Source organism: Furipterus horrens, unplaced genomic scaffold, assembly GCF_987537825.1.
Source record: "Furipterus horrens unplaced genomic scaffold, mFurHor1.1.pri manual_scaffold_3, whole genome shotgun sequence".
NCBI classification, from domain to species: Eukaryota; Metazoa; Chordata; class Mammalia; order Chiroptera; family Furipteridae; genus Furipterus; species Furipterus horrens.
This window is the reverse complement of record NW_028327173.1, coordinates 72,620,060-72,646,977: the sequence shown is the minus strand read 5'-3', so window position 1 is coordinate 72,646,977 and position 26,918 is coordinate 72,620,060. Positions and strand designations below refer to the sequence as shown.

Genomic DNA, 26,918 nt, shown 5'->3' with positions numbered 1-26,918 from the left:
GCCATTGTTATCAGGTGGCTTACAGAATTCACAAAAGAGCAGGAAAAAGATATGAAAGAAGCGAAAAACTTTCATAACGAAAGGAACAAAACCGTATATGAGACAGAAGGAAAGGAAATAAAATCCAGAGTTCATTTCAAAAAACTGGAATATGGAGAAGGAACAAGCAGTCAACCAATGCAGCGCGAGGAAATGGGAAGCAACAATGAAAGGATCAGAAACCTCTGGGACAGCTATAAAAGGCCCAACATAAGAATCATTGGTTTGCCAGAGAATGAGGAAGATGAACTAGAACTTGAAAAATTGAGTGAAAATATAATAAAGGAGAACTTCCCAAACTTGGGGAAGGGAATAGACCTGCAGGTCCAGGAAGCAAGGAGAGTTCCCAAGAGACTGGACCCAGGGAGAACCACTCCAAGACACATTATAATCAAAATGTCAAAAATTAAAGATAAAGAGAGAATCTTAAAAGCAGCAAGAGAGAAGAAAAGAATTATGTACAAAGGGGTCCCGATTAGACTATCAGCTGACTTCTCAAGGGAAACCCTACAGGCAAGAAGAGACTGGCAAGAAATATTCAAAGTAATGAAAATCCAAAACCTACAACCACGAATACTCTATCCAGCGAAATTGTCATTCAGAATAGAAGGACAGAGAAAGTGTTTCCAGGACAAAATAAAACTGAAAGAGTTCATTAGATCCAAACCACTGTTATATGAGATGTTAAAGGGACTGGTTTAAAAAAAAAACAGAAGCTAGGGAGATGAAACAAAGGCAAACTAAATAGGCAACGAGAGTGGAAGAGGAACTGTGGGTACGGAAAGCATATTGGGGGGAGGTCAACAGGGAGGGGGAATGGGGAAAGGGAGGGAGATGATATAGGAATTGGGGATCAAGGTAGGAGGGAATGGAATAGACGGAGAGAGGTTGGGAGGAACTGTATGCACAACTAATGGACATAATCTAAAAGGGGGGGACAACTGGAGGGAGGGGGGCCACCGGGTGGAGGGGAGCAGAGGGAAGGGAAATTGGCACAAATGTAATAATTTAATCAATAAAACACATTAAATCTGAAAAAAAAAAAAAAAAAAAACTCTATCTGGCCCCGCCAGGCTCCCAGCACTGACTGCTCCACTCAGGTTGCCTGCAAGCCTCCTGCGCCAGCCATGGCCAGCAGGTGACACGCTGAAGGAAGACGCGCTTGGTGGAGAGAAGCTTTGAGCAGGGGCACACGAAGGAACTAGGCATAGGAATGGCTGGGCTATGCACAAACCAGACTGTATCATCACTTCTGACGGCAAAACTGCACCATAAAAACTGAGCACGTTGAAAATGACACAGTTCTCATGGAATCTGGGAGAGAAGTTTGAAGAAACTACAGCTGACGGCAGAAAACCTCTGACCATCTGCAATTTTGTAAACAGCACCTTGGTTCAACATCAGGATGGGATGGGAAGAAAAGCAGAAGCAGAGAAGACGGGAAGGCATGAAGATGGTGGTGGAATGCGCCATGCACAATGTCACCTGTATCTATGAAAAAGTCGAGTAAAAATTCCATCATCCTTCTGGACAGAACTTAGCTGTGAAGATAAACAAACTCAGTTCAATGAACCAATCCCTCTGTGCTTTTTTCTTCTTCCCCATTACTGTGTTCAGTTATCTTTATCACAAACATTTTATATACAACTACCTCTGAGTGTTGCTTTAATTAAGAAAACCTTTTGGTTAGTAAATAAACATGTTTATGCTATAAAAGATCTATATGGACTTTCAGTTAAAGATGAAACATGTGTTTCTCCTCTCCTTCCCAAGACCCCACTAATATGATACTAAATAAACTTAAAAGGTTTCAATCTGTAGGGACAAAGAAAAAAGAAGAAAGGAAATTAATGGACTAGAGATTTCAGTAAATAATGGACAAAGAAACAGAAAATGTTTGTACATGGAAAAGGGAGCCATACTATGCGTGCAGAGGAGTAAAGGGGAGGAAGAAAATTAATTTGCTTTCTTAGAGACCCAGGACTGTCAGATATAGCCAAGGAGATAATTGAGGGGACAGGAGTTACAGTCATGTGCAGAGGAACAAGAACTAGAATACTGAACTTTTCAACCACAAACTGGACATACAGAAACAAATAAAAAGGACTAAGAAGTTTTTAAAGAAAATGATCTTCAGCTTAAATTCAGCATTCCAGCTGAACTTCCCACCAAGTTCAACAGAAGGATATTTTCAAAAATACAAGACCTCAATTTTCCTGCCACACACCCTTTCACAGGAAGCTGCTCCGTAGGACATGTTCCACTAAATAAAGGAGTAAACCCGAAGCAGGGGGAAGACATGGGATCCAACACAAGAGAGCTCGGGCCAGGCTGACAGCTCAGCGGGCCCACAGAACCAGGGTGGAGTAGGAAGACAGAACAGCCAGGGAAGAACATCTCTGGAAAGAAAAAGAACATTGATATGATGGTATAACTGAAAGTAAAGATTATTGAGTTATGACAGTTATGGAAGATGCAGCAAGGTTTTTAAAAAAGGAAGACAATCAGAGACTAAAGGGAAAAAACAGAAAGAAAGGAACACTCTACTTGGCTGTGCAGTGAGCAATGTTACATAATAGTCTCCCCTTATCCACAGGGGGTGCCTGAAACCACGGATAGTCTGAATCCTCTTCAGTGCACACTATACCTTTTCCTGCACTGAAAGGCAGCACTTGATGGCTTCTCTTTGTTATATCCGAACTGACAGCATCACTACTTTTGCACTTTGAGACCATTTTTAAGGAAAACAATGTTTACTTGAACACAAGCACTCCAATACTTCCACAATCAATCTGATAACGGAGATGGCTACTAAGTGACTAACAGTCAGGTAGAGTTTAGAGTGAGAAGATGCTGGCTAAGGGGGATGATTCGGTTCTGGGTGGGATGGTGCAAAATGTTATCACACCACTCAGAAAGACACACAACTCAAAATGTATGAATTGTTTATTTATGGAATGTTCTGGTTAATATTTTTGGACTGCAGTTGACGGCAGTAACTGAAACTGTAGAAAGTGAAACAGGAGATAAGGGGAGACTACTGTACAAAAAGTAAACACTGATTGTTAATTTTAAATGACTTAACTAGAACTTCCACTGCATTCTATTGCAGAAGTATCCTATCCTATAAATGGCCCAGAGGTGGTCCCTCTGTATTAGCCTATAACAGACCCCCTCCCCCCGTTGTTTACTTCTTCACAGTAGGCTAGGACCATCAGCCCAAAGCCTTCCAGAGCCAACCCCAAATTCTCATGCATCCAAATGCTTTACAGTCACCAAAACACTATTTTTAGCCACTTAGAGCCTATCTGCTTTATATACCTCACAGAACTGAATGGAACATCTGCCAAGCATGAACAAGACAACCCTGTAACTATTAACAACCCCAGACCACTACTACCCTTTGGAGCAATTGCTGTTGACATTACCTAGATACATATGCCCCCCCAGATTTTCCATTCCCCCCTGGGAGTCCCCTTGTCTTATTCCCCTAATGGGTAGTATTCCACACCACCACCTCTGGAACTTTGTCCTTAGTTCTGTTTTTATGTGTTCTGAGCCAATGTGGCTGGGAGGGACTTCCCCTCTCATGCAATCCTGTTCAAATACCACCCAAATAAAGGTTGTGTTACTGTCTCTCATGATCCTGTCTCCTTCATCAACCCTCCGATTCCTGAATTTACCACAAGAAATTACAGGAGTCACAGGTTTGAGGGAAGGAAATGCAGACCTCACCTCCCCACGGAGGATGTTGATGCCATGCCTTAAAGAGCACGTGGGGATGGGCTATCTATTCATAGGGCTGTCCTTGGCAAACACACTCTGTCGCAAAGATCAATACACAAAAATTAACCACATTTCTATTCAGTAACAACAATTAGAAAATGACATGCTAATAGATACAATTACACTAAATCACAAACATCTAATGTCTAGCAATAAAGGTAAAGAAAGATGCTAATACCTCTACAGCGAAACTACAAAACATTCAGAGAAATTACCGAAGTCTTAGCTAAATGGAAGCACCTCCCATGCTGAGTGAGATGGGAAGAATCTGCAGTTGCAGGGCACACGTCAATTAAGTCACATCGGTTACTATCTTCAAGTATTTACATAGGTTTTTGCTTTTTTGTGTGTTAATTGTTGATCAATCTTTTTGATCACTGTTTTAATAAAGTCCACCTCGTCTGACATTTATCTAATGAAGGCTTCATATCCAGAATATATAAAAATGTCTGTGATATCATGGGCCAACTTGTAAAAGGGGGCCCAAAGATGGAAATGGAAAGGGCTATACAAATGACATTATATATGATATGAGTTCAAGCTCATTACTAACCATGGAAATGCAAAATTAAACCAAATGATTTACTGTTGATGGCTAAAAATACATAAGTAAAAATAAAACTTTTTAAAACACCTCTCAATACCAAGTATTGGCAAGGACTGGGAAAACTGGAACTCCCGTGCACTTATGAAAGGAGTGTAAGATGGTACTACTTTGGAGAACATTTGGCAGTACGTAACAAAGCTGAGCATGTTCCACTCCAAACATGTGTATATGGGTACACCAGAAGACATGCGTAAGAATGTTTACATAGACTATCTGCAGTAGCTCAAACAGAAAACCCAATGCCCACCACTAGTGAGATGAATCAAGTATGGGCTCTTCCTATAATTAAATATGATAGAGCAATAAAAGTGAAGGAACTCTTGCTATGTCTACCATGGATCAGTCTCAATAAGCTGAGGGAAAGAAGCCATGTCTAAGGGTGCATAATGCATAGAAAGTTCAAAAACTGACTAACTAATTTACGTGATAAAAGTCAGAAAGGCTTTTAGGGGGTAATAATTGGAAGATGACATAAAGGAGGCCTTTGAAGTGTGTTTGATTTCTTGGTTAGGGGAATGGTAATGAGCATGCACTTTATAAAAACATTGAGCTAACTGAAATAAGCCAGTTAGAGAAAGACAAATATATGATCTCACTTATAAGTGGAACCTAATGAACAAAATAAACTAATGAGCAGAACAGACCCTGAGGCATGGAATCATGGAACAGACTAACAGCGGTAAAAGGGGAGGAGGGGGGGTGGGTACTAGTTGAAAGAAGGGGAAGGGATTAGTCAAAGAACATATATGAAGGATCCAAGGATACAGACAATGAGGTGGGGATTAACTATGGAAATGGGGGGTGGGTTGGGTGGAGGGGGGCAAAGGGGAAAAAAATGGGACAACTGTAACAGCATAAACAATAAAACATTTAAAAAATTGTATTGAGCTTAAGGTTTATGAACTTTTTTCCATATGATTATAGTGCAATAAAGTTTGCAAATTTAAAAAAATTACTTAACTATATGTGGGGGATGAGGCAAATTTTGGAACTAGAAATGTCTAAACTGATAAATCAAGAAATAGCTATATAGCATAATTTAAAAATAAAAAATAATTACCACAAAATGATTGTTAGTAATGGTTGTCCCTATGGGGTGGAGAAAGAACTGTTTTTCAGCAATTTGGGGCATTAGATTTTTTTTTAAATCCTCACCTGAGGATATATTTATTGATTTTACAGCGAGAGGGGGTGATAGAGAAACATCGATCAGTTGCCTCCCATACGTGCCTCAACCATGGATCGAACCTACAATCTAGGTATGTGCCCTGACCAGGAACTGAACCCACAATCCTTTGGTGTATGGCACAACATTCCAAACACCAAGCCACCAGGCAGAGCAGTAGTAGATATTTTTTAAGTGGCATGCATATGATATGTTTATAAGTCAAACATTTCAATTCCTCAGAGGAAAAAATTACTAACGTAAACAGAAATGTAAAGAGTTTCCCACAACTAATGACGTTAAATAGTCTGATGGAAGAAAATTCACTATTTCTTTTAGGCAAATTATAGTTTTAAAAGTTAAAAAAATTATGAAAGGAAATGATAAATGCTATAATATCACCACAGTTTTAAGCCAAATGCTAATCATTAAGAGGGAAAGACGTGAAGGAGAGCAGAATATGCCACTTTGACAAAAGGACTATTCTGAACTCAAGGCACGTAAAAAAAAAGTAGATGCCCTGTGTGGCTCAGTGGGTTCAGTGCCAGCCTGCGAACCTAAGGGTCGCCAGTTCAATTCCCAGTCAGGGCACATGCCTGAGTTGCAGGCCAGGTCCCCATTTGGGAGAGTGCCAGAGGCAACCACACATTGATGTTTCTCTCCCTTTCTCTAAAAATAAATAAATAAAATCTTTAAAAAAATAACGGGGGGCGGGGGGTGTTTCTATTTTTTAAAAGTAGCAGGTAAAAGAGTACCCTCTCTTTTTTCTTCTGAAAACAGGAGATAAAACCCCCATATGGAAGATGTTCTCTGTATCAGAAGGAAAGTAACATTCTTAACATCAAGCACAGGACGTTGAGACTTAAAGAATTCTATACAAACCTTATTAAAATAATTCTTATCCTCCTTTAGCCTCCTCACGTAGTTTACTTTTCCACAGTTCCACCTAGTAAGAAAGTCTTTAGGTTCTGCCACTTCTTCGGGTCTTCCACTTCCCTCTGAGGGCTCCCAAGTCACATAAAGCTTAATAAACTTGTATGATTTTCTTCTGTTAACCTGTCTTAAGTCAACTTAATTCTCAGGCCCAGCCAAAATCCCTAAGAGGGTAAAGGTAAAATTCTGCCTCCCCCGCAGAGGCAAACCCTAGGTACATTTTCTTCTGTGAATGCATAGCAAACAACCTCACTTGTTTACAGCCCTATTTTCTCAATGCAGAGTAGAAGCTTGGTATGCAACACAGAACAATAAGCTTGGTATGCAGTGTGTGGCTCATGGTCGGAAGTTCTTATTCTTTAGTTTATTCCTCAGATTAAACTTTGATTTCCCAGTGCAACCTATAAAAAATGCTAATAGGAATTACATGGAAAAGGACATTCCCGGGTCAATCATGTTTTGGAAACATGGGATTTCTTTATTGTGGGCCTTCCTAGAAGCATCAGTCTGTTACTGTGCACTGACTCTCCAGGAGGGTCTTCCTCTGTGACTCAAGTGGTGAGGTACTCTAGTATTTGTTAAATTAAAAAAGAAAGAAAAGATTTTAATAGAAAATCTATTATAGAAGGAATTGAGAGGCAGCCATTGGTAGGTTTTAGGTCCTCTAGAAATCTGAAATCTCAAACTTCCCCTAATGCCTTAAAATCTTTCCCAAGACCAGTAATATAATTTAAGGTCTCCTGACTATTTGGTAGCATTTTTAAGGTACACTAAAGGTCTTAACTGTCTTTCCTAAAAGAGAAATTCACATTTGACATACTGTTCAAAAAAGAGACATTGGGTGCGAAAAAAAAAGAAAAAGATTTCTGAATGTTAATTTATTTTTGTTTTTCAAGTCAGGACTGTATGTCTAGGTATAAACTACCCATTATTTAGATACCAAAATAGAAAGAACAAGCAAAGAATGTATAGGACATCTGATTTTCTTTTTTAATCTGAACAGAAATTAAGTATACAAGTTTGTTAAAGAGTGGTAAAAACTGAATGTTATTTATTATGGAATCAGTACATTAAGTTTTGCTTAGGTAGCTGATAATTCTTATAACTAATTCTGCAAAAAACAAAACCAGTTATGCAGAAACAAAAGTAAAAAATGCCCCATTCTGAACCCCAGTTTCATAAAACTGATCATCTAGCTTATTGATAATATTCAGTTTCAGTTCCCCTTGTGCAAATAATACATGTAGTCATTACTGGTGATTTGGTGAGGTGAAACTGATTTCTACCAGGATAGTTCAACCTCATAATCCAAATATTAAAAACTTATTAAAGATTTCAAGATAAAGCAGTACCTAGGGAACATAATTCACCCACGTGCATAACAGGTTTGCAACATACTGTTTAAACATAAAATCTCAGCCAGACAGGGATGGCATTGCACACTCAGTGCGTTGCTCCATGTAGTGCATTCCTATGGCTCACGTGGAGTCAAACACCATGTAGCCACCACACTTCTAACAAATGGGCTTTAACGTACACAAATCTGTCCAATTCTTCTTCTTTTTTTTTTTTTTTAAATCTAAACACCTTGTAAGACCTGAAACTTGACGTGTAAGGATGGCGTGTTTTAATATCCCAAACATTAGGAAGATTGGGTGTGAAACATAGTGACCACCTCGTGGTAAGCAAGACCACATATACTTTTGTTATATCACCCCAAAGAGCTCTCAAAACAACTCCATACTTCAGAATGAGAGCAGCATATTTATTATTTGCCTAAAGAAAATTCAAATGGCTTTCCTGGAGTTAAACGTGCCCCAACGCATATACAAGGAATGAGTATAACTGAGGCAGCTAAAGAAATCTGCCGCTAAATAATAAAAACTATTATGACTTGATGCTGTACATTTTGATAATACACTATGATCTGTTCACTTCCCACCATCATGGGGCACCAGAAAATGAAACTCAAGACTATCTCGTTAGGACAGGACAAGTGATGACCCCAGTTTTAAATACAGGGTTCTTCACTGAAGGAAAAGATAGAGCCATAAAAGTCAAATTAGCTGACTTCAAATGATTTACATCCCAGGATGAATCAGGTTATACTGATTTAAGCCCAATTTAATTTAGGCAGTTTTTCAACCACAAGAATAAAGTCATTCTTAGTACATATTAATAATTAAACCAACATATACACAATTAGCAATATCCTATATAATATTAAACGTTTTAACAACCTGTTCTTGATTATTTTATATTTAATTTGTTGCTTTGTTTTTAAAAAAAGCTCAACTTTATTTTACAATGTACTTTGTATTTCTAAATGTTTTCTGTAATTATTTCATTGAAGCAGGTACAATTCTCCGGAATCTAAGAGCCAAACTCAACTGTATCTTCTGTTATCTGTTTAAATTCATAATTGCCTCTGCCATCCATGTGCAGGTAGTACTGTGGGAAAGATGGGGGGAAAAAATCAATGACTAAGAGAATTTCCTTCTTATCATGAATTTATGTAGAGATTATTATAAAAGTAAATTATTAGAAATGATTATTTTTAAGCCACTAAAACTTTTAAAAAGTTTACACACAGAATTGCACACAGCTCTCCAAGGTAAGACTAAATGAAGAAATCTGACCTTTCTAAAAATAGCAACAATATAACTCTGCTTGGAAGAGATATGATACTTAACCCTTCTGAGAATTAAAATACTAGACTTCCTCACTATTTTAAAAGAACCAAGTCTATAAATATCCCACAAACTAGAATGTTTCTATAACTCCACAACCAAGGATCTGATCTACCATAGATCAAACTAAGTCAGATGCAAGTCTGTTCAAATAGACAGCTTTCAGTACTTCTTTAATAATGTTTCCTAGATCAGCTTGGAACCTCTAAGTTATAGAGGCTTTTTTGCTTGTTTTTAGATTGGGCAGAGGAGGAAAAGAGCTATCTAGTGTGCCTATATATACACCTCCTATGAAGGCACTCAGGACAGTGGTTAATAAAGACTTCTGCTTAGTGAACTTTTATTTCCAGAAAAGACTTTTGTTTTCCCATTTTTATATTGTTATTATATGGCTATTCTGACCTCTAACTTTGTTACTCTTCCTGTCACTTCTTCATATGACCACTGGCCTGAGGGAAAACCCCAGTCCTCCCACTGTCCTATGGCTGTTAGGTTTATGAACTTCTGAGAAAACACAAAGGCTTGGATATATTTCAAACTGCTTTGATTTCTAGTTATTCAATTTCTCATTCAACTCATGAAAACACAGGCAAATCATAATGCCAGAAAGACTACCTTTCGAAGGCACACAGCTACAGAATTTCGCTACATTTTATTAAGTACTTTCAGATAGGCTATCTCTTTGATCCTCATGATAATAATCTATGAGACAGGTAGACAAGGATCAATAACTTTATTATGTGAAGGAAGCCATCAATGCCAGGAACAGTGGTGTCTGAACTCGGGCTTTCCAACTGCAACCCCACGCTCTTCATTTCATCACCTGTGCAATGTCATCTATACCAGAGGTTCCTGAGGGTAAGGACAGTACTCTGGATCCCTCACACGATTAGCCCAGTACTTGGCACAAAAGGTGCTCAACCAAGTGTGTGCCTTATGGGACAAGATACCCTTACCATTGTTTCAATTTTTCTCAAACCCTTTCTTTTACCTAAAATTTCTGTATCGTTTAGGAAGGAATATAAAAAGATGGAAGGAAAGAGGGAAGGAGAAAGAAAACAAAGGAAAAGAAAACAAAATGATTTCAATTAGGTTTACTTTTAGAGTTTGATCACTTTACATTAAGAGTTGAAAAGAACTGCCTGCCATCCTGAGAATGGCACTGCTGCACCAGCAGGAGAGGCGAGGTATCTGTCATACCTTTGTAAATTACGGTGACTGCCTAATGAATGCCACTTTACCGTAGCACAATAATGAACAAAGCTGACGTGATTCAGCTTTCCTGTAGTCCTAATCTCCACCAAAAATGTCCCTAGATATTTTGGGATCTAATTCTTGCTAAGACTCTCCTTCTGTCAATACTGGGTGGTAAGAAAAAGTTTACTCAGCCACAGCTGTAATTAAATTATGCAAATTTTAGTCAGTTATTTATTAACAGTCATTTATAAAACTGGAGAACTATAACTGGTTCTCTAATATCTCATTTAAAACAAGGGATTATTTATATATATTGTAGCTTTCAAAACTGACAACTACAATAATATTTAAGAAAATCCTATTCCATTTTATAAAACTGAGTCACCCTTTTCCCTTAAGGTATATATATGTATATAAGGGAACATACACCAAGAAATCTAAAACCATCATCACCTGAACTCACATTTTTAAATAAAATAAACTTTCACAGTATTATTCACTGTAAGAAATACAAACCTCATGGTGCTTCCAAAGAGACTTCCTGTGTGACACAGTGAAGAGGGTGATGCCAACCTGTCACAGAGAGAATGACTGGGTGTGAGTCAACAGCACAGAGTACAATTCCACCACTCTATCTAGTTGATGCTACTAACAGGACAGTCTTCAGTAGCTATAGTTAAAAATCAATGTCAGAGAAAGAAATCACACCTGATGCCAAATGTTTAAGGTAATACAAAGTATAGGCCATCAACCACATAATAAAAATTAACAGCTATCAATAAAGTTCTTTAAGAGAAAAATAAAACCCTAAACTAACAGGTACTAGCATTGTGTGTTGTTATGTTCTGGGCAGAAATAAATATCCTAGCACATTTCCTATTTATTGTGAAAAATATATGAAAAAAAGTATAAGAATGATAGAAATAGCAAAAGGGCAACATCAGGAAAATTAAATCAATATAGTATTGTCTATAACCAATTTGATTTTCCAATACAGGGTCAATAATCCTTTATTGGAAACCCCTGTTTTGGAATGTGCCTTGGAATTCAAAATTTGCGAAAGCAGTATTTACCACCCCTCAGGTTCCTGGGGTAGAATTCTATAACTAAACACACAAATGCTTCTACAGCAACACATGTGGACAATGACAATGAATAGATAAATTAAATATCTCTTGGTGGTTCAGGCCAGGTTTGGCTACCCAATGAGCTTGCCAGAAAAAAATGAAAAAATTTTTTCATTTTAAATGCTTACTGGATTTTAGACTTTGAATAAGCTTTTACAAATCCAAACTTCACATTTTCAAAAAAAACACTGATATAACTAGTTGCTCTAGATCAGTGGTTCTCAACTGGGCAGTGGTGTGTGTGTGTGTGTGAGAGAGAGATTTTGTCTCTTAGGGGACCTCTGGCACTGTCTGCAGACATTTCTGATTGTTGCAACTGAGAGTGCTATTGACATCTAATGGGTAGTGGTCAGAGATGCTGCCAAATAGCCTATTGTGCAGAGAACAGCCCACAACTAAGAATTACCCAGCTCAAAATGTCAATAGTGATACCACTGAGAAATCCTGCTCTAGATCACTGTTTTTCAAAATGGATCTCTGAAGGGTGACAGAGTTACATGCTAGGATATCCAGGAAATTTTCATCATGAGCTCTACATTTTATTGCCATTTGATAATTTTTAAAAAAATCAGTGTTAAGTATATTCTGGATCATTTTTATCATGAACTTTAAGTGCCCAACTTTGTATTTACAATTATGCTGTATGAGGTGATGACAAAGTACACTTCAAACTTAATTGTGTCATAAGTTTGAATGCCATGTGGAAAGGTTTTCAAACTGATTAGAAACTGCTGACAAAATAAGTATATTATCAGTTATTTATACAACACACACTTCAAGAGTACAACAATTATCTGATTTTTGAAAGCTCATTTCAGATATTCCTTCTCTTCGTGATTCTACAATAATTGTATTAGATCTTGACTTAGTGAGGCATTCTTTATAACGGAATCACTGAAGTCAAAATACATAGTAGGAGAACTGCACCTTATGTGGAGACTTAGAGCCTACAGCTAGATATTAAAGGAAATCGCTCCATCAAAATTACCAGCAAAGAGCCTCTAAGTCACCGATCAAAGAGGCTACATGGTTTTACATGTAAGAAAATGCCATGACCATCTCTAATACTTCTAAATCTCAAAATCTATAAAGACAAGTGCATAAAAAGTTAGAAATGACCAAAACTCATTCAAGAATAGAAAAAAAATCATCCAAGAAACAAAATCAGTAGTTAAAAATCTTCCTACACAGATGAATGCAGCAAATTTATTCTTTCATCAGTACATCAATGCTTCTCAAACTTTAAAGTTCATTTGAATCATCTGGAATTCTTGTTAAAATACAGATTCTTGTTTAGAAGGGCCTGTGAGTCGGCACGTCTAACAAGCTCACAGAGGATGCTGATGCTCCTGATCCATGACCACATGTGCAGTAGCAGGATTCATGCTTTTATGTGCAACACAAACCTTATATTTAGTCTCAATTCCCAGAGAACAGTTACAAAATGCTAAAAGACTCTGGTACTTCATTTACTTAAAATTTTTGGATCTTGCTCAAAATTTTGAGAAAAATTAAACAAGAGTATAGGTGATAGCAATAATTCCTCACAGGAAAAAAAAAACAAAAAACTGAGACTACTGAGTAATTACTTAAAGAATGGAACCAACGTAGATACTCTCAGAAAAGGCTACTAAAAGGAGGTTTGGTAAAATATTGCCCAGGCCAAAGGAAAAAAATGGGTGAATTAAAGTTGCCAAATGATTACTGCAGAGTTTTCTTGATTAAAAAAACAAATTATATTTAGGTAAAGTTAATGGAACTAATTTAGAAAATACCAGTTCATTAACTGAATATAGGGAATGAGATAAAGGGAAATAAATTTAAATACATTATTCCTTTCATATCTAAGACATGGCTAAAGGGAATTATTACATAATTAATAACTTTTTCTTTTACTCATATCTTTAATCAGTTTTAAATCTTTGCTAAAGTGAGATATCATCAGTTAGTAGTGATTTTGTTACTTGGTAACTAAGAATCTTCTCTTTGGCTAGCTATCCAGTTGGACACAGAGGAAACAGGAAGGAGGACATGAACCCTCCAACTGAACCTGTCCTACTTACCTCTCGGCAATGATTATATATGTAGCCTTCCACGTCCACACTCACTGCACTAGTGCATTCATCCAAAATGGCAAACTGGGGTTTATGATAAAATAATCTTGCCATCTGAAGCATAAAAAATATTTTGTATGATCACATGCAGAAGTTAATAAGCTAAAATAGATTTACTTTAAATTAAGTATGCACTTACAGTCTTGAAAAGAAAGTATGAAAATTATTCTAACTCAAAAAGTCTATTTCCCAGAAATAAAAACAGCATAAATAAACCTATTTGTTTTTGTCTTCCCAAACAAAAAGGGAAATGTAATGCAGGGGAAATATTGTTCAGAGTAAAACAAAACTTTTAGGACTGACGTGAGGTGAAGCTGAGTTTTAAACTAATATTAAAGAAAGTTCCCTATACAAGGTTAAAGGGTGCTTATTTTAACCAAATCTTAGCATTCAGACTTACTAATGGCTCAAGTGCAAAAATGTGTCTATCTTTAAATATTTTGTTGCTTAAGTAATGACCATTAAGGTGCCAATTAATATTCCCATCAATCATTTTTGAGTGCACCTGTTTATAGACTTGCTCATTTTTTGAAGCCTTTGCTAATTTTCTAAGTGAAAATTAACATCAAGATTGTTATAGCTTATATTTCTTTGATTAGAGGAATGTTGAAACATTTTCTCATGTTTACTTTCCGTATGTTTTATTTTCTGGGAATTATTATTCTGATCCTTTGTCTAACAGTATTTCAATTTGTCATCTGCCCCTAACAATGATCTCCATGTTGCAAGACCAGTGGACACTTTTCTATTCTTACTCAATTTATCTTCTCTGCAAAATTCAACTCAGGTGACCACCCTCTTCTTCCTGAGAAAGTGACAGTGAAACGATGGTCTTAAGTTTCTTCTCAATTCTTAGGCTATTCTCTCAGTTTCTTTCCCAGCATTTTCTCTTCCACTTAAACATTAAATGTTGGGGTTCCCCAGGGCTAACTTCTAGGTCCTCCTCTCTTTTTCTTATATTGTACTCTCTAACTAATCTAATCAAATCTCATGATTTCCAATATTATTTACAATTATAAATTCCCAATACCTATCTCTCATTTATACTTCTCTTCTAATTTCCAGGTCAATATAAAAAAAAAATCCTATTTGATCTTTCTACTTGGATATCTCATAAGACTCTTAGACTTTAAAGATCTAAAACTAATATGGATTTTCTAGATTTTTCCCCTTAAAATACATTCCTCCATCATTCCCAATATTAAACATTTCAGAAAATGACATTATCAAACAGTTTCTCAAGCTAGAAAGCTGTGAGTCCTTACTGATCTTTCCCTGTTCCTCTTTTTGCCTCCCACACTCCTCATTTTTATCTATTTGAGTAAGTCCTGTTGCATATATAGCCCACCCACTCTTCCCCATCTCCACAATCACGCCCTTAGCCCAGAACACAATCAACTGCCTGGATGATCACAACAGCCTCCTGCTTCCTCTTTTATTCTTCTCCCATCCTCTTTCCATGTCTCCAGAGAGGATCTCAGATATGTACACCACAGAATTTTACTCTTCTGCTTAAAACCATTTAACAACTTACCATTTCACTTAAAATAAAACTCAAATTCCTTATCATGGCCTACAAAGCCCTACAAAACAGAGCTTATTCTTATATTATAATTTATGATTGTATTATTTTCCATACAAACAACTGTAAACCTACTTTTGCCCCACCCTTACGGACACTGCAATCATACTGCTGCCTAAGCGTGACAAGCCCCGCACCAGCTTTAACTTTCATTAGCTGTCTCCGCTTTGCAAGCTACTTAACTGTACTACAGTTCAATTTCCTCTGTAAAATGGGGCATTCAAAGGACTTGCAGGAATTAAATGAGATAACCTGTGTAAAGTGCTTAGCATATTTCCTATCATCTATCAAGCATTCAATAAAAGTGAGCTGTCATTTCACTGAACAGCTTCTCTTTTTTTTCTTTAAGAAACAGGAGGCAAGTTATTCTGCTGAGAGCGGTCGAGTAAGGTAATGGAGAAGAAAGCTTGAGGTTGATAGTTTCTAAACAATTTTCATGAAAAATGAAAGAGAGAACAAAAATAAGTAAAAATTAGTGCCAAGCCACACTGTGAGCATCTGCAAAACTGACCACCATGAAGAGTGTGGTGGCACTGACCCCCATCATTCTGATTGTTTCAGCTCTGCTCAGAAGCCCATGCACAGAAATGCCAAGGAAACAACTGCTCTTGGGTTGGGGTTTAGGTAATACAGGAAAACAAAAAGTGAAAAGGGAAGTTATGGGGAAGAGCTCATTTGCTTATTCCTTCGAGAAATACCTCCTCTGTGCCAGGTCCCATGCCAGGCCCTGGACTATTAAGTCTGTACTAGACAGGAAAGGAGGCAATCAGAAGAGAACTGATCACTTGTAAGAAAAGGGAGTGTCAATATTCAAGAACTCCCAGTGAGTTTGAAGGAGGAGGACAGTTTACAATTAGGTAAAAGAATGTCTTAATTAAATGGACTTTAAAAATACTACAACTTTTATGAAAGTGGTATCATTGGTAAGGTTTCGGCCCTTCTTTATAATTTTATAAATGTTCCAACTTTTATATCAAATATATTTTTTCCATAATTCACAATAAGAAAATCCACTACTGACTAGGAAAAGCAAAAAACAGTGAGGTGGGAAAGGTAACTATCATTCAGAGAAATAAGATATACCAACTGATGATTTTAGATGGAGCAACCCGGGCTGATGATGGCTAGGCTTGACTGGGTGCAACAAAAGGATATGTCACTTGAGACTTCAAGGGACAATGAGAGAAGAGAACTGGACAGTCCACCTGCACACTGAAGGCTATGATGTATTGGTTGAAAGCAAGAGTTCTGGTGTCAGCCACCTGCACTTGAATCTCAGTTCTGCTACTCAGTAACTTTATATTATTAGTAAGCTGCTTAAGCTCATCATGTATTTCCCTCGTCTGCACCTTAGTTCACAGGGCTGTTGGGAGAATTAAAACAGGCTCTGACATTCAAAATCAACTTTTTCCTATCATTATTCCAGTGCACTTTCTTGGTAGCTATTAAGACTGCCTTGTATTACAGTTAGTTGAGAATATTTGGGTGTCTTAACTAGATTATAAGGGCAGACACCTAATACTGAACTCTGTGGAAATGATACCATAGTTAAATTAGGTTTTTCCTGTTACAATAATGGAATAGTAATCTTATTTCTCTATATTTATACTGAAGGACCTTTTATAATTTGTCACCAGAACTCCCTTTTATTCAATAGTATTATTCCATTTTCTCAAATTCAAATCCTGACTCTCCTTACCCAGATGTTCCTTTGGTTCATTTGTTTTACACAAACTTTCACACTCAAAAATTCACTGTTTTTGGTGGTTAAACTTTTCAAGTCTGTTCTTCCTAAAAAGTGTAATTTTTATAATTTATAAATACAAATTTTTATAATTTATAAAAACTCTCTTCCCTCAACTTACTTTGAAATTTTTTAATCCTACCAAAAAAATGAAATAGTAAAATGAACACACATACTCTTCACCCAACTAGTCAATATTAATATTTGTTGCATTAGCCTTTTCTCTCTTCCCACAAACCCTTTGAAAGTAGTAGTACAATATGCTGTCTTTTAAAACATCAACTGCCACACTAGAAAAAAAAAAATTGTTTTTTCTGAAGCCATGATGTTTTATTACAGAAATAGAATAAAAACACTGAAAACAAAATACTTCTTTGTGATTTGATGAAAAGGTCATGGGGAAACTTAGAAACAGTTCATAAAGGAAGTGTTTTTGTTTACATGTCAGATTTAATGAAATATAAAGGTTAAAATAAATAGAAAATAAATTAACTTCTATTCATTTGACCCATGTTTTTCAATTGCCAATATTAATTTAACAATAACACCACCAGTAAGTAAAATTTACACGAACCATCTGCAGGGTTTTATCCATGAGGCCACTCGTCACGTAATATGTATGTTATAGCATGGTAGCGTGAGTTGCCTGTGCACCACGAGGCACCCAAGGTAAAGTGACGTGTGAGTTGTGTACGCTTCACAAAGCTCCGGGCTTAAAACTCAGGTGAGTTAAATATAACTCACATGGCAGTTAACGTGTTAAACTTCACATTCAATTTTCCAAACATTGGCCCATACAGAACACACCTCATCAATAGCTTGGTCATGCAACAGTGTCAAGGGTGAGCTACCTGCTGTGTACCTCTTTACCACATATACACGATTACGCACATTTTCCTTTCTGAGTTTCCATAGTATCCACTTATAAATCTTGACTATTCTTCCATTTTCCTTTAAGTCATATTACAGAAATTTAAACTTGTTATTTTGGCTTGCAGTTATTTTTATAGCTATCCTCTGAACTGACTCAAAAAATGCTTAATCACTTCAAATTCTTACTTTTTCGGCCCATTTCCATTTTGAGTATGGCTGGCATCTCACTTCTTTTGTTTATGGTTCATTCTTCACTCTACATTAATCTCTTATTACAGCACTAGCTAAACAAATCACAATATTAGGTTGATATTAAGTTCATATAGAATGGGTATGATTTTGGGAAAAACAATATGCAAAATCAGGGAGTAGAAGGCAACAAAAAGGTAGAATATAACCTGAAGATAATGAATAAGCAATTCTGCAACAAGCCATTTCTTCGGCTGTCTTTCCCTAGCTGAAGTTTTCTCTAATTTCCACAAGATTAACATTCTGGAAAAAATATTCATCTGGACTTGCTCAAACTATGGTACATACTGTTAGAAAATGACTCTTTAAAAGTTATCCTTCTTACCAGAGTACTCAAAGTACCACTCTTAATATGTACGTTTTATAACCATGTTTGATTAGAAATAAGTTTAGTCAATCATAAAATTAAAATAGTTCCTTTCAAATGCTTTTTTAAAGTAGGAAAATTTTAAAACTCTAAATAATTTTAGGTAGTAGGTACTGAATGAGCCCTGAAACAAGGATACATATAATGGCAGAGGAAAAGGGCAAGAAGAGAATAAATAATAAAATGATAATAAAATTAGGATTTATCATCTCTAATATCTTCAGCTACTTGAGAAAGAATAGCCTAAGTAAGACAAAGAGATGTCTATAGGAAAAAGATATTGAATGAGATCTCATAACTCAACCAGAATTACCAAATGCCCCAGGACCAATGTGGTACAAAGTTTCTTCAACTTTTACAAAAAATGATGTATGTAATTGTATCTGCAGCTTTTCCTTTCACAGGGAAATTCAAAATTTTTTCAGAATTTTAAATTTGCATGCAAAGTTACTTTCAAGAACACTTATTATCACTTAAACTAATCTATACTATAATAACTGCTCACTAGAAAGATTAAAATAAAACTGTATGCCTCAATTAATCAAACAGTTACATTGCTGTGAAATGTCATCAGAGTATACTTACTGCCATTCTTTGCTTCTCTCCACCACTGAGTACATCCATCCAATCCTGAACACTGTCCCAGCCTCCTTCACGTTCAAGGATGTGACCCAACTGGACATTATCTAAGTACTCCTTTAGTACCTTTCGGCAAAATGATTAAAGGTAAAATCAAGCTTAATATAAGCCAACATTCTCTATCTTGCTTTATTTTTTAAACTAAATCACTATAATTCTATTGCCAATATCATTTAAATAGGAACATTCCACAGAAGAATGTGGCACAAAGGTAATCCTGAACACTTTACTTCCTATCTATATTAACTTTGACAAAATACATCTAGCAACTTAAAAAGAACAATACTATTGTACATAATTAAATGATGAAGGCATTGAGAAAACAAGCAATAGTGCAAAGACATCAGGTTAAACACTCAAGAAGTCATATTTAAGCAAAGTGGTTAACATCTTACCTCAACTTGGAAATTATAATTAATGTCAAGGACTTAGAAGTTATCCTAAAAGGATAGGATAAACTACCTGGCATGAAAAATACTTAACTGATTAAGAAAAAGAATCTGAATCAGAGTATTTTCAGCAAGTCTAGGACACAAACATTTACTTACTAGGTCAGATATCCCCTTCCTTTTCTGATCTTCTCTTCCATCTGGATATATCACTTGGTCTCTAAGTGTTCCAAGGGTCATATAAGGTCTCTGATAGTAGTAGAGCAAAATTAATTAGAAGTGAATTTTTAATCAATAAATAAAAATATCTTTAAATAAAAGATTACAAAATAAGTCAAGCAAGTTCTTACCTGAGGAACATAAAATAACTTTCCTCTTTCAGGTTTAGTTAGACGTCCTCCAAAAAGAGGCCATAACTATAAAAGGAAAGAGGTGGGGAGGAGCAGCTGTAAATTTCACAATGTGGTAGATCATATGGCAAAATAAAACTGCAAAATTTTGAGGCCAATTTATACTTACTTCACCAAGAACACGGAAAAGTGAGCTCTTTCCACAGCCATTTGGACCACAAATTAGAACATTGGCTCCAGATCGAACCTGAAAAAAAGTTACAAATTAATGAACAATTTAAATAGATTTAATTTAATTAATTAAATGAATTAGAGTGCATCTATAATAAACATTTTCTTAAGAGTTCAATTGTTCTTTGCTAATGATAAGCTTTTCATAAGTTTTGTCTATAAATGTGATATTAGGTAAAAGCAGTCAAGGGTGCAGTTGAAGGGACCCTTTATTTTTGTTTACTTTCAAGTTTTACTAATTCATTTTAATTGAAAAATCATTACTGATATTATCAACTTAATCTCAATCAGAATAAGAAAAGCTAACAGTTACAAATTTGAGAATTCTTAAAAACAATAAATATGTATATATATGCAGTTTATAATTTTACTTTTCAATTAGTTTATATTCAACATTTTGTATTAATTTCAGGTATGCAGCATAGTGATTAGACAGCCACATACTTTACAATGTGATCACCACCCCCATATTGATATTTCCACCTGGCACCATACATGGTCATTACAATTTTATTGACTATAATTCCTATGCTATAAACTTTTTTTTTTTAAGTGGAATTGTACTATATATGTTCTAATTATTATTAACAATATATCATATAATACTTCCAGGTCACTGTATATTCAGATTCTTCTCATTCTTTTTTTAATGCTTACAGTGTATTCCATATTAAGCATGTGCCACAATTTACTTAAATATTACCTTTTTATTAAATATTTAGGTTGTTTGCATTTTTTTGTTGTTGTTGTTGTTGTTCTTTCAGATAACAGTGCAATGAACCTCTGACAGTGAGCAAATGTACGCACTAGTAAGGAATGTTTCTATAAATCAGATTCTTAGAAATAAGTGTTGGGTCAATGTGTATATGCATTATAAATATTTATAAGTGTCATCAAATTGTTATGCAACAACATAAAGTTACATAAGAAAATGTAAAAAAGACCAGTTGGGTTCTAAGCTTACAGTCTTGTTAGTGTTAACCCTGTGAAGACTGAGAAAACTTGGCTTATAATCTATCTTACACATTATACAGCAATGTACACAGCAGGAAAGAAGAAAACAAAGAGATATGAGCTACCCAAGCTATGGAACCTACCTTAGACAATTTTTTTTAAACTGTTGAATCTACATTTAATTCAATGAGTATTTATCTAATGCTCAGTGTCAGGCTCTGTTCGAGGTAATGGAGCTACATTAGTTTTTTTAAAAAAGAGCAGTCATGGTGGTGTGGCTCAGTAGACTGAGCGCTGGCCTGTGAACCAAAAGGTCACCGGTTCGATTCCCAGTCAGGGCACATGCCTGGGTCCTGGGCCAGGTCCCCAGCTGCAGACATGCAAGAAGCAACTGATTGATATTTTTCTCACATATCAGTGCTTCTCTCCCTCTTTCTCCTTCCCTTCCCCTCTCTCTAAAAATAAAGTATTTTTTAAAAGAGAGCAAAAATCCCCTAAAACAAACTAAAAAACTCCAAACTCTCAGCTTACCAGTCTACATTCTAGTGGGAGAGACATACAATAAATATACATAAGAAATGAGCTAATTAAATATGTCAGAAAGTAAGTCCTCTGGAGAAAAAAATAAGTCAGGGTAAAGAAACTTGGGAGTGGTGAAGTAGGTTGCATTTTTAAGAGGATGAGGCCGGGCAAGTTGAAAAAAGTTGAAAGAAGTAATCAATTAGGATTTTATCTGGAGAAGATTGTTCCAACCCCAACCCTACCTCAAAAAGCTAATTCAACGGCACTGGGGAAGGAATGTACCTGATCTATTCAAACAGCAGAAGGGAGGCCGATTTGACTGGAGAAAAATGAGCAGAAGGAAAAGTCGTAGGAAATGAGTGAGGAGAAGTGAGAGGTGCAGGTCAGGGTAGTGGCAGGCAAATCCTACAGGGCTTTGTAAGTCACTGAAAGAATTTTTGAAAGCTTTTGCTCTAATGAAATGGAGCCATTTGCATTATTCACAACAGTCAAAAAATGAAAGTGACCCTATAGAATGGATAAACAAAATGTGGCATATACATACAATGGAACATTATTTAGCCCTAAAAAAGAACAAAATTCTACAACATGCTACCACATGAATGAACCCTGAAGACATGTTAAGTAAATAAGTCAGACACAAAAGGATCAATATGGTATGATTCCACTTATATGAAGTACCTAGAGCAGTCCTATTCATAGAGACAGAAAGTAGAACAAAGATTACCAGGGCCCATGAGGAAGAGGAAAATCAAAAGTTACTGATTAATGGGTACACAGTTCCTGTGTGTTATGATGAAATAGTTCTAGATAGTGGTGATGGTTGCACAAAACTGTACATGTACTTAATGCCACTGAATTGTACACTTAAAAGTGGTAAAAAGAGTTGAATTTTATGTTATATATATTTTACCACAATTAAAACAGAGAAAAAAGAATGAGCTTCTAAAAATAGGTTGGACATTATTGGCCTACCACAGTTGACCACATCTTACGCAATCAATGTTAGAGAATAAACTATTCTAAATGACTTTTCCAGATGAATGAACTGGGATATTATTTTAAAGAATCACTTTTATGGACTTCTTTATGTGCAATTACCAATTTCCTTTTCATGTAAAATGGAATATAATGAATATTCCTGGTAGTACAAGGTTATTATATAGTAAATTTTACTCTACTAAAATAGTGATGTCTTTATGAGCTCCTACAGTTCAGAGAGCTGTTAATTAAATGATTCCCTATTACTATGCTTCATTTGAATAATGTTTTTTTTCTGCCCCTCACTGCTCATTATAATTTTCACTGGTATCTAATACTTCACACTATTTGTTTCAATATGCCAGGAAACCCTAAATAATGTGTAAAAATAATAACTAGACTTATGGAAACTCTTAGGTACTCTCTTATGCCCAAATGTCTTATATTCAACATAAAATTTTTTTAAATTCCGTGGCTTTTGGTAATGTTGAACAAAATTTTCCAATTATGATATCAGTCATGATAAGCCAGTAATAATTTTTCTACATTAAAGATTTATTAAAATGTATTTTTGTCAGGGATAAATTAAGACTAAAGGCCAAGGGTAACTTTCACTGAAAACTGAATTCATAACACTTTATTACTGAGGTTCCTAGCTTGGATTAATGAAGTAAAAAATGCTTTGAACCACCATATTTTTACCTATTAAAATGTTCCCCTAGATCAAACAAGATTGAGAGCATTCAGAGTGGTATGGTTCCAACATTTGCATTATGGGCGTGCCAGAGGAGAAGAGAAAGAACAAGAAATTGGAAATCTATTTTAAAAAATAATAAACTTCCCTAATTTGGTAAAGGAAATAGACATGCAAGTCCAGAAAGCACAGAGAGTCCCAAACAAGTTAGACCCAAACAGGCCCACTACAAGACACATCATAATGAAAATGCCAAAGGTTAAAGATAAAAAAGACTCTTAAAAATAGCAAGAGAAAAGCAGTTAGTTACCTACAGGAGAGTTCCCATAAGACTGTCAGCTGATTTCTCAAAAGAAACTTTGCAGGCTACAAGAAATTGGCAAAAAATATTCCAAGTCACAAAAAGCAGGGACCAACAGCCAAGACTGCTCTACCAAGCAAAGATAGCATTCAGAATCAAAAGGCAGTCAAGAGCTTCCCAGACAGGAAAACAACTAAGGGAGTTCATCATCACCAAAAGATCAAAACTATGAGCAATAAAATGGCAAAAATACATATTTATCAACAACTGAATCTAAAAAACAAACTAAGCAAACAAGAACAGACAGAATCATGGATACGGAGAGCATTTTGATGGATGCCAGATGGGAAGTGGGTGTAGGAGATGGGTGAAGAGGTGAGGGGCTTAAGAAGTACAAATAGGTAGTTACAGAATAGCCATCAGGATGTAAAGTACAGTATAGAAATGGAGTTGCCAAAGAACCTATGCATGACCCCTGGACATGAAACAATGGTTGGGGACTGCCGGAGGGAGTGAGGGCTGCTCAGTTGAGGAGGAGCAAAGGGGAAAAACTGGAACTGTAATAGCATAATCAATAAAATATAATTTAAAAATATTCCCCTAACTTAATGCATTCCCTTTAATGACAAGGAGGGTAATTTAAGGAGAAAAATCGTGATTCAAAGAAAATCACAATGCTCAGTGATAGACTATAAAGTAGTGCAGCCAAAAGTCTTTGAAGTTTCTTTTCATTTAAAATTTGTTTTCACTTGAAAATTAAACTATGTCTGTGGTATTATCAAAGATGTTCAATTTACAGGCAAGAAGAATGTCAAATGCCTTGCAACTGGATGTCTTTCCAATAAGACAGTCTTACAGATTTAGAGACTTGTTTGTGGGTTATGTTACATAAATTAACATGTGTTTTCTGTTTTCAAAGGGCATAAGGCTATGATCTCATTACCTGAGTGATTGTCTGTAAATATAGGCCTCACTTAATCCTCTCTGCAGTGCTGCCTCCTGAGACTCAACGGTTTGGCTGAACTAAGTGGCTGGGTTGGTGAAGAATGGGGTGGTCTGGGGCTTCACTTTAAAACTGGTTTCTCTTTTCTATCCTAATGGCTTGGACAGAAAGGGCCCAGAGGTCTGAGAGGGGGGAAACCTAAAATATTTCCCTCGGCCCAAACTAAGTATAATGGGCAAAAGGGTTTTGGACAGGTGAGACGTGCCTGGCACACCTTCCTCCAAAGAAGCCCTTCTTTTCCCTAATGTGGGACATTGAAAAATTAATACCTGTCTTATGTCATCTAGTGGTTATGGATTGAATGATGTCTTTTAACCCTGTTGCCAAATATGTTGTCCCCAGAATACAAGGATGCCAGCCTGTTAAATCAAGCATGCCGTTGTCCGGGGACAGCCAACTGACCTGGAGTCTGCACGATCCCTCCCCATGTGGGAAGGCGATCCTCCCCTCCACACCCCTACTCTTATTAGGGATTTCTGGACCCAAGGGTAGGTAGGACGATGACCATGTCCAGCTTGAAGCAGCTAGAGAAGCTCGAGACCTTCACCCATTGTCCTTTATAAATAGATTATAAAGGGTCTTAAGTCTGAGAGGGAGGGATTGTTATTTTTTATTGTTAAAATAATTATCTAAAAAAAAAAATAATAATATATGAAAGGGTGAAGCCAGAGAACTTGTATGTACGACCCATGGGCATTGATGGGGGTGGGGGGGGGTTGCTGGGGGAGACATGGTGCTGGGCAGAGGGGAGCAAAGGGGGAAAAATTGGAACTATTGTAACAATATAATCAATAAAATATACTTAAAAAAAATTTCCCCTAGAAATAACACTTCTTCACAAATTCTACTTTCTGTTGGTTTACCATAATAAATCATGAAAAAAATATCTACCCAAAATATGATTTAAGTAAAAGAGATTCTGTAAAAGTATGCTGTTTATGAAGATATAGCTTCTTATACACTATAGATGTGCCTTACTAAAAAGGTAAAAATTTGAATAAGTTACAAAGTACTACTTTAACATCCACAATTTACAAGTTATCTCTTAGGGTCTCTTCAAACGATATCTAGATAGATAAACATGTTTGTGCTGGGGAGTTTTTATAAGAATAAGGTATAAAATCTCCTATCACAAAAAAGCTTGTATTATTTGGCTTGTATGTAATCCGAAAGCCAAACTAATCCTAAAGTATAAAACATTTTTTCTTTTGGTGGCCAAGTCTATTTTATTATGCTTCTAACAAGGAGAAAGAAATTCTTATTTTCAAGTAAGCCAGATGGATAGAAAATAATTGGAGGGAACAAAGAACTGAAGACTATGTTAAGGAAGGCTATGTTAGGAAAAACAATAGAAAGACAAAATAAATGAGAAAAGCCAAGTTAATTTAAAATACCTTAAACCAGAGACAGAGATGAATTCATTACAGTAGAACAAAAGGACAGAAATTAAAGAAACAGTTCCCAGTGGAAGAGAAAACACAACAAGAATCACAGGACATACAACAGATGACATAAAATATGTTCACCCAGTAAAAAACTTGAACAAGTAGGGACATAGAGGAGCACTCAAGACTTTCCAAATGAAATCAAAATTAAGAACAAAAAAGTAAGGGCCTTTCTGAGACTATAAAAGTGAAGTTATAAGAACTGGCTAGAAGTATATTAAACCCAAGCATAAAGGTTTTAAAGGGAAGGGCATTTGGACTGAAAGGAAAGCGAGAGCTTTGATGTGGTGGCCTTATGACAAGGTGGTAATACTACATACCATAATCATAATCCATCTAGTCTATGTGCATATAGGTCCCAAATCCCTTCTCACTGCGCTTAAGTCATATATGCATCTGTATTGTTGGATTAGCTTCTTCTGCGTAAAGACAGTGAGGGAAAGTGGGAGAAAGGGCTAAGAGGATAATTCAATGAAGAAATCTGATGACTCTTCTAACTCTTGAGTTGTAGCAATAAAGGGGCTACTGGAAATCCAACAAAGATGGGGTTCTGATCTGTTTTATCCCTGAAATCAAGCCTAATATGTACACACCAAACTGACTGAGGTACCTAGAGCGAAATGAGAAAACACTTCTGTAATAATTGTAGTCATTCAATATTTATCAACTATATTTACATTTTGTCTACTTCCTCTTGTTCTTTCTGGATTTAAAATAAACATACAATACTCATTGTTACATAAGCTCAAAGTACTTGATATAGTTCTTTAAAATGAAAGTGGGACTTCCGGCCAAGATGGAGGCTTAGACGGACACGCTAGGTCTCCCTCTACAACTAGAGAGGAATACAACTACTTCAAAACAAAGGATAACTAGAAATTCCAGAAAATAAAACTACACGGAAGCCCAACATATGAAGTTATAAACCAGCGGTGC

General features: G+C 36.1%; 1 protein-coding gene across 2 annotated transcripts in view; it reads right to left on the bottom strand.

The window, feature by feature from the left end:
• Nucleotides 1-7,497: 7,497 nt before the first annotated feature.
• Nucleotides 7,498-26,918, bottom strand: part of ABCD3 (ATP binding cassette subfamily D member 3) — a 72,813-nt gene continuing 53,392 nt past the window's right edge. For both annotated transcript variants that reach the window (XM_090269761.1, XM_090269760.1), the window contains exons 17-23: nt 20,021-20,098; nt 19,852-19,917; nt 19,661-19,750; nt 19,059-19,178; nt 13,608-13,712; nt 10,934-10,990; nt 7,498-8,981 (exon numbers count right to left, since the gene is read on the bottom strand). In XM_090269761.1, coding sequence (XP_090125887.1) covers nt 8,904-8,981; nt 10,934-10,990; nt 13,608-13,712; nt 19,059-19,178; nt 19,661-19,750; nt 19,852-19,917; nt 20,021-20,098 — 594 coding nt within the window. In that variant the 3' untranslated portion in view covers nt 7,498-8,903. The remainder of the gene's footprint in view (nt 8,982-10,933; nt 10,991-13,607; nt 13,713-19,058; nt 19,179-19,660; nt 19,751-19,851; nt 19,918-20,020; nt 20,099-26,918) is intronic.